At 58.2% G+C, this 15121-nt stretch overlaps 1 protein-coding gene across 1 annotated transcript in view; it reads left to right on the top strand.

The window, feature by feature from the left end:
• Nucleotides 1-15121, top strand: part of MAEA (macrophage erythroblast attacher, E3 ubiquitin ligase) — a 55066-nt gene that overhangs the window by 34214 nt on the left and 5731 nt on the right. The window contains exons 5-7 of the mRNA XM_017865429.1: nucleotides 3735-3811; nucleotides 8739-8847; nucleotides 11485-11618. Of these exons, the coding sequence (XP_017720918.1) occupies nucleotides 3735-3811; nucleotides 8739-8847; nucleotides 11485-11618 (320 nt within the window). The remainder of the gene's footprint in view (nucleotides 1-3734; nucleotides 3812-8738; nucleotides 8848-11484; nucleotides 11619-15121) is intronic.

The following is a 15121-nucleotide window of genomic DNA, read 5'->3' as shown; positions in this document are numbered from 1 at the left end:
ATTGTCTTGCCTCGGCCTCCTTAGTAGCTGGGATTACAGGCACGCGCCACCATGCCCAGCCAATTCTTGTATTTGTAGTAAACATGGGATTTCCCCATGTTGGCCAGGATGGTCTCAATCTCCTGACCTTGTGATCCGCCTGCCTCAACCTCCCAAAGTGCTGGGATTACAGGAGTGAGCCACTGTGCCCGGCCAAGTACCCACTTTTCTAGAGACCAAAAGAGGCTTAAAAAATGGACTGTTAAACAACAGAATTTAAACCTGCTTATTAAAAGGCATTGTCACCCTAGGGGCTTGCTGAAATATATTAACACCTCTGCCTCCATTAGCAAAACTCTTCTGTTTTCTAAACTGAGCACTGCTTTAACCCCACCCTGGCTGAGTTTGGCAGGGTGCACACAGTTACCAGCCAGGAGTGACACACTGCCACTCAGGGCCACCAAAACAAGCACGAAGCAAAGACGGGGTGCAAAGCGGAGCGGCCATGGCTCCCCTGAAGAGAGTGAGGATGTTGGTGTGGAAACCCTGAAAGGAAAGCCAGAATTGATATGTAACCCACGGCCCCAGCACACAGTGCCGGCACCACATTACCTCCCAGAGAGCCGGCACACGCCTCACGGTGGGAACTCTGCCGGGGCCATTTCATGTGGACGTCAGAGGGAAGATAGGTTCTTGGTGCTGCCAGGATATTTCTGCAAGCCCTAGTTACCTACCAGACAGTGTTGCTGGAGGGTGTTGGGGGCTTGCTGCAGGCACATGACCTGTCTGAAGCTGCTATGGGGACAGGCAGGGCCAGGACTTGGGGCCCTGAATGCGTGCCTAGGGGATGAGTATGCCTGGTGTTGGATAAAGTTGAGATTGGTGTTGGATGAGTTGAGATTGGATGCCTGGCAGATGAGTGTGTCTGGTGTTGGATGAAATTGAGATTGGATGCCTGGTGGATGAGTGTGCCTGGTGTTGGATGAGTTGAGATTGGTTGAACGTGCCTGGTGTTGGATGAGTTTGAGATTGTTGAGCGTGCTGGTGTTGGATTGAGTTGAGATTGGTTGACGCGTGCTGGTGGTCTGGATGAGTTGAGATTGGATGAGCGTGCCTGGTGTTGGATGAGTTGAGATTGGTTGAGTGTGCCTGGTGTTGGATGAAATTGAGACTGGATGGGACCTGAATCCATGTTTGGATGCTGTCCGGAAATGAGCCCTGAAGACTCCAAATGACGCGAAAACATGCCCGGTATGAGATGCAGCTGAGCCAGGCAGGGTATATGGCTGTCTGTGTGGTCTGCTCATATGTGCACGCACGCCAGGGAGCATGTGGGGAGACAGGGAGGAGCCAGACGGTGCTCTCGTGGGTCCCTCGGACCAGCCATGAGAGCCTCGATGGGAAAAGAAACTTGAGGCCCAAGTTTCACCTGGCTGGGAAATGGATTTCACAGGCCTGGGTGGGCGAGTGGCCCTGAAGCCCGTGAAGCAGTGATTTGTGTGCCGCACGTCTGTACGAAAGCCACACAGAGCCATCAGTGTGGGCGCCTGTCTCAGGGTGGGCACAGCCTTGGTGCTCCATGCCGTATGGGACAGTGTAGACTCGGTGTTTTAGATTTGGGTCTGAATACCTAAGTTTCACGACATCGACACACGTGTTAGTGGACCAATTGAAAGTAACCTACTAGAGCAAAAGGTGCCATTGAAAAGCAGGTTTGAGGTGTCCACTGTGTGAAGCAGTAACCTAGAGTGGGCGCAGAGTCCTGCTCTTCTAGAGCACCCCCTCGGCAGCTGCTTCCTGCCTTTAGACAGAGCCCCAGCACTCGCCTGCTCTAGACATGGCAGCCATCAGGCGGCCCCTGGGAGGCAGGTGGGGCCCTGGTGGGGAGCCTCTGTCTTTTCCCGCTGGCCCTCTCCTTGCTCTCCGGCCAGGCTGGCTCTGAAGGGAGTGGAGTGCTGACCAAAGTCTGTCTACTGATTAGTGGGGTGGGGACTGGGGACCCTTCAGTGACCTTGTGCCTCTGGGCTGGTTTGTACCAAGCCTGGCACTCGCCACCCAGAGCCTGTGCCACTGCTGGGGTCAGAGACAGTCCTCCTGCCCCAGTTTGGAGCAAACCTGTGAGTTCTGCATACAACCTGTTGACCTGTCTGTCTAGGGACACAGGGCGGTGAGGGGCCGAGGGCACAGGGCAGGGGCAGCAGGGCAGGGAACTGAGCCCCTCTGAGCCCCACCCTGGAAGGCAGGTGGCTCTCGGCGCCTTGGCTGGCCCCCCGGGGGTCTGGGCAGCCCCTCCCCACACCCACGCGGAGCCACTGCTGTGGGTGCTCTGTGTGTTGGGGCAGCAAGGCTGGCAGGCAGGGTGGGCTGGAGCACAGGTGGCCCCTCAGAAAGCTCAGTGGGAAAAGCTCTGGGAAATGGAAGTGATGAGCTTCGACTTAAATACAGTGATCCGGGGTGGATTCATTTGCCACGTAGAGTTTCTGTTCATGCCATCCTGAGATCCAGACCCTGTGAACTCAGAGTGACAAATGTGGCCCCATCCCAAGACGTGCTCCGTGGTGCCCCCGCCTATATCCTGTTTGCGGGGTGAAGCCCCGAGAATGTCCTGAAACCACACGAAAGATCTTACGGTTTAGATGGACATGGCCCTTCTGTGGAATCCGCGTCTCGTCTTGGATGACTTTGGTCCATGTTGCCGCTGCTCCCACCCCAGCCACAAGTCTCGGCCCACATTGGACTGAGGTTGCTGAGATTTCAGAGTGAGGGTTGGGCTTCCGTGGGTTTCCTTTAGCTGCACGTGAGAGACTCGTAGGCAGACACATGTGGGACTTGGTCCTGCAGGAGCTCCCCCCCAGCCCCCACCTCAGGCATGCTGCTCTCAGCCAGCAGCCCCGACCCGGCCTCTCTCCGTCTTGCACACATCCTGGAAGCACCCTCCCTTCACGGGAGCCGCCCCTTGGCCTCGCAGCCACCCAGGACCTCAGTGGCCCCTGGGCCAGGCCTCCATTCCATGTGCCACCTGCCTGGGGCCTCGGTGCTGGCCCTGGCTTCTGCCGGCCGTGTTCACACCCAGTCTGTGGGGTCCCCCGTCCGTAACCTCGGCACAGGCGCTCCCTGCCCTGCTGCCCTGGGTCCTGCCTGCTCCAAGCTTGCTTCTCTGCCTCTTGCTCCTGTGAGGCACTACCCATCACCCCCATGTGTGGTCACTGTCTCCTCCCCGCCCTGGGCATCAGTGCCTCAGGACAGGACTTGCTCACGTTCTCCCAGAACAGCCCCGGGCTCAAGCCAGCACCCAGTCTACACTCGGGATAGATGGGTCCAGAGGCCCAGTGGGGGTGTAAAGGAGGAAGCAGTGGCATCAGGGCAGGACCCAGGAAACTGCTTTGTCCTTGCAGAGGGGTTGGTGCCTGTGGTCCAGTGGCCGCACCTGCTGCTCTGCCCTCCCAGCGTCCCCCAGGCCGGCGCTCCCGGGAGCACCCTGAGTGCCCCGGCCTTCGGGTTGAAATGCTGGGTGGCTGCACACCCCACTGCAGCTGCAGGAGCAGGGGCGGGCTCACGTTCAGAACCCGTGCTCCCTGGAAAGTCAGCTGCAGGTTGAAGTGGCAGCTTCAGCCTCAGCTTTGCCTTCCCGGTGCCTGTGAGAGGGTTCCAGAGCTTTGCTTGTGGGGTCTGCTGGTAGACGTGTGGGTGCGGCACCCGGGCACCCGGGCTCTGGGGGATGTGCTGTCTAAGCCTCGTCTTGTCTTTGCCTTCAGAGCTGCCTGGAGTTCAGCCTCAGAATCCAGGAGTTCATTGAACTCATCCGGCAGAATAAGAGACTGGACGCCGTGAGGTAGGCATCGCGGTCGTGCGGCAAATCGAGGGAGGGCAGGATGTTCGGCTGCGGCCCCTGCCAGCCCTCCCCGTCATGGTCTGGGTTCTGGGACGTCCCCTGGGTCTTGAGTCTGACCCCTGCCCGCTCAGGTGGCTGCTTCTCCCACTGTTCCTGAATGGGACTTGGGGAGTGAGGCCTGGAACCTGACAGGGCCCCCACCAAAGTGTGGCCCCAGGTGGGCACCCAGACCCCCATAGCTGCCAGGGGAACCAGCTTTGACGTCCTGACCATCCGCATAAAACACACGACTCCTGGTAGCCCCTTTCCATGCAGGAAAGTGCCGCCAGCCTCTGTAGTTTGGGCATGTCTCTTGACGTGTGGTCCTCAGGTAGCTCCAAGTGCCCTGCGCTTGGGAATGTCCCTCAGGGTCATTGGGGAGTGTTGACAGCGTGTGGCAAGGGCACTTCTGGGTTCCCTGGCCTGTCTCCAATGCAAGGGTGCTGTGCAGTGGGCTGAGGCCAGCGGCGCCCTGGCAGTCAGGCCTGAGGAGGGGATGCTGGCTGTCACTGTGGCTCAGCCCAGTTAGGGTGCACGGCATCTGTAAAGCAAGAGAGGCTGTCCGCTGGCTTCCCACTGGCTCTCCAGAGCGGGCATCGTCAGGCAGCAGTGGGTGCCTGGCCTGGGCGGTGTCGGCCAGTCGTGCTCACCCCGTCTCAGGGCAGGGCTGCTCCTTGAGTGCTGGGTCATCTCACTCACTTCTGTGGAGGTTCCTGAGCAGCCAAGCCTCGCGGTGACGCTTGAGTTGCTGTGTAGGGCGGGCCCAAAGCTCCCGGGTGAGTGCCCAGCAGGTGTGTTTGCCAGGAGGGGCCGCCTGTCCGTGCCCACAGAAACCCGGCCGCGACTCCATATCCACCTGCAGCAGGCTGGGTGGCCGAGTGTTCCACAGAGGGCTGATTCGGAGAAGTGGGCGTCCCGTGATGAGGTGCTGAGGGTAGTCCCCACGACGCACGGCAGAACCGTGGCGAGTCCCTGCCCCTGCATGGGCCCTGGAGAGGCCCGGGGTCCTGCTCTGGCTCCTGATGCCAACCTGGATGCATGGGGGCAGATCAGGCCTCGTCTTCATGCACAAGTGAGCCAGGCCCTGCGGCAGGGGAGCTCACTGCCCTGCTGTGCCTGAGAGGGCTAAAGCAGGGGTCTTAGGACCCAGCCCAATGGAGAGCGGCGTGTGAGTGTTCCGGGGACACAGCCAGGGGCGCCCTGTCAGGAGGAGGAGCTCCTGCTCTGCTCTGGCCTCCTCCGTGCAGCCTCGGTGCCTGTGTCGCTGGCCTCTGTCCGGCCGCAGCCTGCTTCCATCCTGAGTCAGCCTCCGTCTCCTTGAGGGCCCCGGCCACTGTCAGCCCAGGAGTCTGAGAACAAAACATGTCCATCCTGGAGTCCCTCCCTGCAGCCCCTCCTGTCACAGGTGTCTTCATCTGGGTGGCAGCTGGCTCCGCGAAGGGTCTGTTTGCCTGTGTTACCCCCGCTCCGCATAGAAGGTCTATTTGCCAGTGTTCTCCCCACTCTGGGTAGGGTTTGTTTGCCTGTGTTCCCCCTACCCTGGGTAGAATCTGCCCTGGAGACTCGCAGGGCCTGCGCCTCATCATGTCTGGAGCCGAGCTCAGAGCTGTGCCCTCTGCGGCCTCATCTGTTGCAGAGGAGCAGGCAGGTCCCAGGAAGTGCGTGTCCTTCTTCCCCCACGCAGATGTGTGCTGCCCTGAAGCCTCCGCACCCAGTGGGGCAGGCATGGCAAACAATACCCCAGTGCTCGGGGGCAGGCGCGGTGTGAGCTACGTCCTCTGCTGGGGCCGTCTTGGGAGTGGGTCTCCAGGTGCCAGGGCCTGGTCAGGGAAGTCCGACCTCAGCTCACTGTGGCCCTGGAGGTACCCACAAGGCACATGGGAGCTGGGCTGGGGTGGCAGGTGGGGCGTCGGCAGGACCTTTGTGGGGTGAGGGAGTACAGGTGTCTGGCTGGGAGCACAGAGGGTGGTATGTGTCACTGAGGCTGGACAAGAGGGAAGGCGGAGAAGCCTGGCCACTCGTCTGCTGAGGGTTCCAGGCGGGGCTCTCTCGCCTGCTGCCAGGGTCCCAGCCCGCAGGAGCTTCCCGTCCACCACTGAACTCATGGTCCACGCGGAGCTGGGGCGTGGGGCACCATCTACAGGGCTTGAGGCCAGCAGCCCAGCCTCTGGGTCCACTGGGGCAGGCGAGGTGGGTTTTGTCTGTGGAGCCAGCGTGCTGGGCCGGGCAGGGGGCCTCATTGGCTGGGGTAGCTGCAGCTTCGCCCTGCCTGGGGCATTTGTGGGTTTGCCATATGCGAAAGTACAGCTGCTAGTGATTAATTTTAACGTTTTAATTTTTAGTAAATGAGTAAGTGAATCCCTGAGCCCAGGCGGCTGGGACCTGGCCTGCACTTCGGGGGCCTTGTGTCAGCGGCTCCGTGCCGCACGTCTGTCGCACACCCACGCCTCAGTCTGGCCAGGCACAGTTTAGGAAGTTTGTCTTCTGGGTGTTTTTTCTGTGTGTGTTTGGTTTTTTTTTTTTTTTTGAGATGGAGTTTTGCTCTGTTGCCTGGCACAATCCCAGCTCATCGCAACCTCCACCTCCCGGGTTCAAGTGATTCTCCTGCCTCAGCCTCCCGAGTAGCTGGGATTACAGGCACAGGCCACCACGCCTGGCTAATTTTTGTATTTTTAGTAGAGACAGGGTTTCACCGTGTTGACCAGGCTGATTTCGAACTCCTGACATCGCGATTTGCCCGCCTTGGCCTCCCTAAGTGCTGGGATTACAGGCGTGAGCCACCGTGCCTGGCCCGTGTGTTTATATTTTTAAAGAAAAATTGATGTCTTGGTGTTTCTTATGTTGGCTGCATTTAGTCTGTTAAAAGTCACGGTTTTGTTTCCCCTGTTTCCTGTGGATGCACACCGTGCTGTTCTCCCCAGATCTGCTCTGAGGACCCCATATCTGGGCTGCGGTTCTCTGTGTGTTGGGGCCAAATGCTGACATCACACGATCCGAGAAGAGCCAGCCGCCACTGTTAGGTTTTCTGTTTCTGTCTTGGGGTCAGGATTTGCGGATCAGGGACCTGGGGTGCGAGGCGAGGCAGCTTGTCAGGCGGGCGATGTCCGTCTGGGGTTTGATTGATAGTGAGATAAGACGCGTAAACCAGGTCACGCAAATGAGATCTCATAGATGTCAACCACAGAGATTAAATTCCCTCTTCAGCGGCTCTGGGAGGAGGTGAGATGCCCGTTGAATGAAACAGCCCTGGTGGGCCGTGTTCTGGGCACGTCTTGGTGTAGGACGAAGGGTGACTTGTCTCCAGAGATGGAATGAGGGGGTTGGGTGGGGCCCCTCCTGGACTCAGACACGCCCCCCGCCCCACGCTCCACGATGGGGATGCATGGGCACTGGAATCTCAGATGGCCATCCCCAGCCCCTGTACACGCACCCTGTGGGGTCGGCCGTGTGGACTCACCCCGACTCCCAGTCCCTGCATATGTCCTGCGGAGTCAGCCATGTGGACTCCCCAGGCTGGGTCCCAAGCCTGGGCACCCCCCACTCCCTGCTGCCCCAGGCTCCCCTGGTGGTGCCCCCACCACATGGTCACCGTGCCATCCATCAAGGGGCTGTGGGGGCACCTCCTGCACTAACTCCAGTCTCTACCAGTCACTGCCTCTTCTCCGAGGCCACCGTGAGCACCCGGCACCTCCTCAGCCCCATGTTCCTGGGTACATCCCTTGTTCTGGACGGCACAGGGCTGGCTCACACGTGGGACTTGAGGCCCCTGGTTCTGTGCATTGGGGTCGCTTTGGGGGAGGGCCCCTGAGGGCTGAGGACCCATGTGAGGGTCGGGACATGGGGGTGCAGGTCCTCAGGACAGCCAGAGGGACTGTGACCCTGTGTGGGGGGAGGGGGGCATGAGAATGGGGGCCCTTGGGGTGAGCAGGTGCCCTCTGATCAGCTCGAAAGGGACCTGTCATGTTCTGCTTTGGTTTCTTGGTTGTCCAGCCGCAGACTGGAGTGGGGTTCTGGCCTGGAGCGGGCCTGTGTGCATCCTGCAGAGTTGCCTCAGGAAAGATCGTGGCTGCATGTGGTGTGTGGCAGGCTCAGGGCTGAGAGGGCTGGGCCGGGTCTGCAGGGAGTCCAGCCTGTGGGCTGAGGGAGGCTGTTCTTTGGAAGCTTGTGCTGGGCGTCACTGCTGAACAGCAAGGACTGCAGTCGAGAAGACCACACGTTCTTGGTCCACTGGGGTCCACTTGGTCCACTGGGGGCCACGGAGGCAAGCATCCAGGGGCAGTGGGAGTCCTTAAGGTTTGGGTTCCTTGTAAACCAGAATCGCTTTGGAGAGGCCTCAGGGGCAGGTGCCATTTGCAGTTCTGGTGTTTTCCGTGGGTTGTGTGTGGCTTGGGTGCCCTGTCCCTGGAGGAAGGAGTGTCTGGTAGCTGCTTCTCCAGCCTCAGGTGAGCTGCACCTCCTGCCATCCCAGCCCCACCCAGCAGGTCGGCTTGGAGTGAGGCGATTACTTTGTACCTAGACTCTGACATCAACGCTGTTAGCTCAGATTTTTCAGCTTAAGAATGCAGGCCGGGTACAGTGGGTCATGCCTATAATCCCAGCACTTTGGGAGGCTGGGGCAGGAAGATGGCTTGAGCCCAGGAGTTGGAGACCAGCCTGGGCAACACAGCTAGACCCTGTCTCTAATAAGATGTTTTTTACATTAGCTGGGCGTGGTGCTGCACATCTGCGGTCTCAGCTTCTTGGGAGGATCGCCTGAGCCCGGGAGTTCGAGGCTACAGTGAGCTGTGACTGTGCCACTGCACTCCAACCTGGGTGACAGAGTAAGACCCTGTCTCTAAGAATTAAAATAAAAACGCGAACTTAAATGTGCCAAAATGTTGTTTTTTAGACACGCGAGAAAGCACTTCAGCCAAGCAGAAGGGAGCCAGCTGGACGAGGTGCGCCAGGCCATGGGCATGCTGGCCTTCCCGCCCGACACGCACATCTCCCCGTACAAGGTAGGGCCTGGGTCCCCGGGGTCAGTGTCGTGATGGGGTGGGGATCCAGGGTGTGTCTCTGGTCTGTAACTGCTTCCATACATGGGACAGGACGTGAGGGCCCTGTCCCAGCCACACAGCCTGTCCAGCCTGCCAAGACAGGCTTTTCTTGTTTGATTCCCATTTTGCTCATAAGAATTTTGAATCAGGGCTGTGTGTGGTGACTCACCCCTGGAATCCCAGCACTTTGGGAGGCTGAGGTGGGAGGATGGCTTGAGCCCAGGAGTTTGAGACCAGCCTGAGCAACATAGTGAGACCCCATCTCTACAAAAAAATTTTTTTGTAAATGAGCTGGGCATGGTAGCACCTGCCTATAGTCCAGGTACCCAGAGGCTGAGGTGGGAGGATCACTTGAGCCCAGAAGGTTGAGGCTGCAGTGAGCCGAGATTGTGCCACTGCACTCCAGCCTGGGTGACAGAGCAGGACCCTGTCTCCAAAAAAAAAAGTTGAATGAGAAAGGTTCAGGAAGCTTTTAAGCCTGGCGTGTTCAGCCGGGGCCCAGCTTCCTTGCCTGTTTCCCTGGTTCTCCTTTCTCTGCAGCCCGAGTCAGATGTTAGGCTGCACCATCTTCTGTGGTTTCCGTGGTCCTCTTGCTGACGCTTTGTATTTTACCTGTAAATATTGGAGTCTCCAAGTCTCCGTGGTCACTGGGGTAGGGGTGGGGATTCTGCCATCACTAACCAGCACCCTGTGCTCACACCTGGCCCCAACCCAGCAGCCAGCTGCTCCTGGGTGAGTGGCTCCGCTCTGCACCCGTGCCCACCCCTGCACCCACCCTGCCCCCACCGTGTGCCCACCCCTGCACACACCCCATGCCGTGTGCCCACCCCTGTACCCNCCACTCCTGCACCCACCCCGTGCCCACCGTTTACCCACCCCTGCAACCACCCCGTGCCCACCGTGTGCTCACCCCCATGCCCACCCCTGTGCTCATCACGCTGGGAACAGTTTCAGTTCCTGGAAAAGGGGGAAGCGGATGAAACCTCCTGGAGTCGACAGTTTGCTCTTTGAGTTGGCGCCGGTCTTTGTCAGAGGTGGGGGTGTTTCCCAGCAGCCCCCACCCACCACCCTGTAGGGACTGCAAAGTCCTGGGCAGACCTAGACTTGCTGCCTTCTGAAAGCTGCTGGAAGCTTTCTCAGCCTGAATTCTCCTGGATCTCAGGCGTTTGGGACATCTCACAATAAACCATCATTAGGTTAAGAGGATCTTCAGGGGTGGAGTCTAAGCTTCCCAGATTGTGAGTTGGCACCTTGTTTCTCTCGCTTGCTCTAGAGAGGATTTTGTTAGAAATGCAAGAAAGGCTGACACATACAGGGCGCTGAGACTTTAGGCCTAGGCCAGGTGGAGCGTGCACCTCTCCCCGGACGCAGCCCTGCAGTATGGTAAAGAGGGAGGCAGGCAGTTCTAGCCCCAAGGCTCATCAGTTGCCAGATTCAGGGGGCAAAACCGTGTCTCGTGGCAAGAACATGGGCCCCGTTGCCATGGGTCAGGCAAGAAACAGGAGGAAGCATTTTGTTCAGAGAATGACAGAAGCCGCCAGAGGCCCAGAGGCAACCGGTCCTGGGGAGTGAGGGTGCCGTGCCGGGAGCTGTTCCTTCTCAGTGCGGACCTTCTGGACTGTGGGCTTCCTCTGTTGTAGACTTTGATTTTTAGACAAGAATGAGATTAAAAGCAGCCTTTCAAAATGTTGGATTTAAGTGTGACATTTACTTTAAACTGAGACTGAGAAGCTTATGGAGACTGACGGGTGACGTCCCCTGATGACCACCTCCCCTCCCTCCAGGTGTGGCCGTCTACCCCCAAGCTAGAGGCTGAGCGGCCTTTCTGGGTTGATGTAAAGGTTTTTCTCTCCCGTGCTCACACATGCGGTCTCTCCAAGTCTAAACCTGAGGTTATTTAGGGACAGACGTTAGTGAGGTTTAATTTTCTGTTCTGTGATGCTTTAACCTAACATGGACTAGCTATTTTCCGTTTCATACATGATTTCTCTAAAGAGTTTTACACCTAATGCTCTGAGGTGCTCTGTGCACTGAGCTGTCCTTCCAACTCTGTGAGTCCATTTTGTCACAGTGTACAGCAGAGTTAAGTCAGCACCGGCCCTGCAGCTTGTTGAAATCACAGAGTTAAGTCAGCACTGGCCCTACAGTGTGCTGAAACCACAGAGTTAGCACTGGCCCCACGGTGCGTTGAAATCGCAGAGTTAAGTCAGCACTGGCCCTGCAGTGTGTTGAAATCAGAGTTAAGTCAGCACTCATCCCGTGGTGTGTTGAAATCAGAGTTAAGTCAGCACTTGTCCCACATCATGTTGAAATCAGAGAGTTAAGTCAGCACTGGCCTCACAGCATGTTGCAATCAGAGAGTTAAGTCAGCACTGGCCCTATGGCGTGTGGAAATCAGAGTTAAGTCAGCACTCATCCCACTGTGTTTCAGTCAACACTTGAGGGAGGTATGCTTTGTGCTGACCCTTAGTGCAGAGTGTGTGGGTCATTGGGGATGGCTGTGGGCCGATGGCACCGCCCCACCATGGCCCACGTTTTAAGCTGTTCCAGGAGCTTCCCTGGGAGCATCCCCAGCACCCTCTGCCCTCTATCTTCCAGGACCTCCTGGACCCTGCACGGTGGCGGATGCTGATCCAGCAGTTCCGGTACGACAACTACCGACTACACCAGCTGGGAAACAACTCTGTGTTCACCCTCACCCTGCAGGCTGGCCTCTCAGCCATCAAGACGCCGTATCCTGCCTCCTGTGCGCGGTGCGGCTTGGCCTGGGGTTCGCGTCTTTGGTCACATTTTAAACACACTGACCCTGCACATTTTAACACACTGACCCTGCACCTTGCCACCCTTGTCCTCCCACCACAGACAGACCCGGGCTTCTGCGTGCTGCACCTGCACAGTGTCTAGATGGTCGGGGTGGGGCCATGTTGAGGGGCCTTGGATGCGTCGCACAGCCTTCACTCTGGGAAGTGGCACCCTTCCTCTCTCTCTCATCATCTCAGATGCCGCCATGGGCACCGAGCATTGATCTAAAAGCCTGACTCTGATGTGTTCTGGCGGCTGGGAGATTACCATTCAGAATAGTTTCCCCATGTAATTACCAAGAACCTTGCCTGTGACTGACTTGGCCCCGCCTGTGACTGATTCTGTCCCACCTGTGGCTGACTGTCCCGCCTGTGACTGACTCTGTCTGCCTGTGACTCTGCCTCTGCCTGTGACTGACTCTGCCCCTGCCTGTGACTGACTCCATCCTGCCTGTGACTCTGTCCCACCGGCGACTCACTCAGTTCATGCCTGTGACTCACTGCTCCTGCCTGCGGCTGACTCTGTCCCCACCTGTGACTGACTCTGTCCTGCCTGTGACTCATTCCTTCCTGTGACTGTGTCCCACCTGCAACTGACTTCTTCCCGCCTGTGATTCACTCTGCTCCCTCCTGCGACTGACTCTGTCCCCACTGTGACTGTGGCCCTGCCTGTGACTGACTCTGTCCTGCCTTTGACTGATTCCTTCCTGTAACTGACTCTGTCCCACCTGCAACTGACTTCTTCCTGCCTGTGACAGACTCTGCCCCTGCCTGCGACTGAGTCTGTCCCTGCCTGCAACTGACTCCATCCTGCCTGTGACTGTCCTCGCCTGTGACTGACTGTCCTACCTGTGACTGACTATGCCTCAGCCTGTGATTGACTCTCCCAGCCTGTGACTGACTCCATCCTGCCTGTGACTGACTCTGCCCACGCCTGCAGCTGAGTCTGTCCCCACCTGTGACTGACTCTGCTCNGCTCCCCTGGTGGTGCCCCACCACATGGTCACCGTGCCATCCATCAAGGGGCTGTGGGGCACCTCCTGCACTAACTCCAGTCTCTACCAGTCACTGCCTCTTCTCCGAGGCCACCGTGAGCACCCGGCACCTCCTCAGCCCCATGTTCCTGGGTACATCCCTTGTTCTGGACGGCACAGGGCTGGCTCACACGTGGGACTTGAGGCCCCTGGTTCTGTGCATTGGGGTCGCTTTGGGGAGGGCCCCTGAGGGCTGAGGACCCATGTGAGGGTCGGGACATGGGGTGCAGGTCCTCAGGACAGCCAGAGGGACTGTGACCCTGTGTGGGGGGAGGGGGGCATGAGAATGGGGCCCTTGGGGTGAGCAGGTGCCCTCTGATCAGCTCGAAAGGGACCTGTCATGTTCTGCTTTGGTTTCTTGGTTGTCCAGCCGCAGACTGGAGTGGGGTTCTGGCCTGGAGCGGGCCTGTGTGCATCCTGCAGAGTTGCCTCAGGAAAGATCGTGGCTGCATGTGGTGTGTGGCAGGCTCAGGGCTGAGAGGGCTGGGCCGGGTCTGCAGGGAGTCCAGCCTGTGGGCTGAGGGAGGCTGTTCTTTGGAAGCTTGTGCTGGGCGTCACTGCCGAACAGCAAGGACTGCAGTCGAGAAGACCACACGTTCTTGGTCCACTGGGGTCCACTTGGTCCACTGGGGCCACGGAGGCAAGCATCCAGGGGCAGTGGGAGTCCTTAAGGTTTGGGTTCCTTGTAAACCAGAATCGCTTTGGAGAGGCCTCAGGGGCAGGTGCCATTTGCAGTTCTGGTGTTTTCCGTGGGTTGTGTGTGGCTTGGGTGCCCTGTCCCTGGAGGAAGGAGTGTCTGGTAGCTGCTTCTCCAGCCTCAGGTGAGCTGCACCTCCTGCCATCCCAGCCCCACCCAGCAGGTCGGCTTGGAGTGAGGCGATTACTTTGTACCTAGACTCTGACATCAACGCTGTTAGCTCAGATTTTCAGCTTAAGAATGCAGGCCGGGTACAGTGGGTCATGCCTATAATCCCAGCACTTTGGGAGGCTGGGGCAGGAAGATGGCTTGAGCCCAGGAGTTGGAGACCAGCCTGGGCAACACAGCTAGACCCTGTCTCTAATAAGATGTTTTTTACATTAGCTGGGCGTGGTGCTGCACATCTGCGGTCTCAGCTTCTTGGGAGGATCGCCTGAGCCCGGGAGTTCGAGGCTACAGTGAGCTGTGACTGTGCCACTGCACTCCAACCTGGGTGACAGAGTAAGACCCTGTCTCTAAGAATTAAAATAAAACGCGAACTTAAATGTGCCAAAATGTTGTTTTTTAGACACGCGAGAAAGCACTTCAGCCAAGCAGAAGGGAGCCAGCTGGACGAGGTGCGCCAGGCCATGGGCATGCTGGCCTTCCCGCCCGACACGCACATCTCCCCGTACAAGGTAGGGCCTGGGTCCCCGGGGTCAGTGTCGTGATGGGGTGGGGATCCAGGGTGTGTCTCTGGTCTGTAACTGCTTCCATACATGGGACAGGACGTGAGGGCCCTGTCCCAGCCACACAGCCTGTCCAGCCTGCCAAGACAGGCTTTTCTTGTTTGATTCCCATTTTGCTCATAAGAATTTTGAATCAGGGCTGTGTGTGGTGGCTCACCCCTGGAATCCCAGCACTTTGGGAGGCTGAGGTGGGAGGATGGCTTGAGCCCAGGAGTTTGAGACCAGCCTGAGCAACATAGTGAGACCCCATCTCTACAAAAAAATTTTTTTGTAAATGAGCTGGGCATGGTAGCACCTGCCTATAGTCCAGGTACCCAGAGGCTGAGGTGGGAGGATCACTTGAGCCCAGAAGGTTGAGGCTGCAGTGAGCCGAGATTGTGCCACTGCACTCCAGCCTGGGTGACAGAGCAGGACCCTGTCTCCAAAAAAAAAAGTTGAATGAGAAAGGTTCAGGAAGCTTTTAAGCCTGGCGTGTTCAGCCGGGGCCCAGCTTCCTTGCCTGTTTCCCTGGTTCTCCTTTCTCTGCAGCCCGAGTCAGATGTTAGGCTGCACCATCTTCTGTGGTTTCCGTGGTCCTCTTGCTGACGCTTTGTATTTTACCTGTAAATATTGGAGTCTCCAAGTCTCCGTGGTCACTGGGGTAGGGGTGGGGATTCTGCCATCACTAACCAGCACCCTGTGCTCACACCTGGCCCCAACCCAGCAGCCAGCTGCTCCTGGGTGAGTGGCTCCGCTCTGCACCCGTGCCCACCCCTGCACCCACCCTGCCCCCACCGTGTGCCCACCCCTGCACACACCCCATGCCGTGTGCCCACCCCTGTACCCACCTCTGTGCCCGCTGTGTACCCACCCCTGCACCTACTCACATGCCCGTGTGCTCACTCCTGCACCCACCCCCATGCCCACTGTGTACCCACCCCTGCACCCACTCCTGTGCCCACTGTGTGCTCACCCCTGCACTCATCCCCGTGCCCG

This window comes from Rhinopithecus bieti, unplaced genomic scaffold (genome assembly GCF_001698545.2).
Source record: "Rhinopithecus bieti isolate Rb0 unplaced genomic scaffold, ASM169854v2 scaffold_79532, whole genome shotgun sequence".
NCBI lineage: Eukaryota > Metazoa > Chordata > Mammalia > Primates > Cercopithecidae > Rhinopithecus > Rhinopithecus bieti.
The sequence above is the reverse complement of the archived record's forward strand: the minus strand, read 5'-3'. Positions and strand labels throughout refer to the sequence as shown.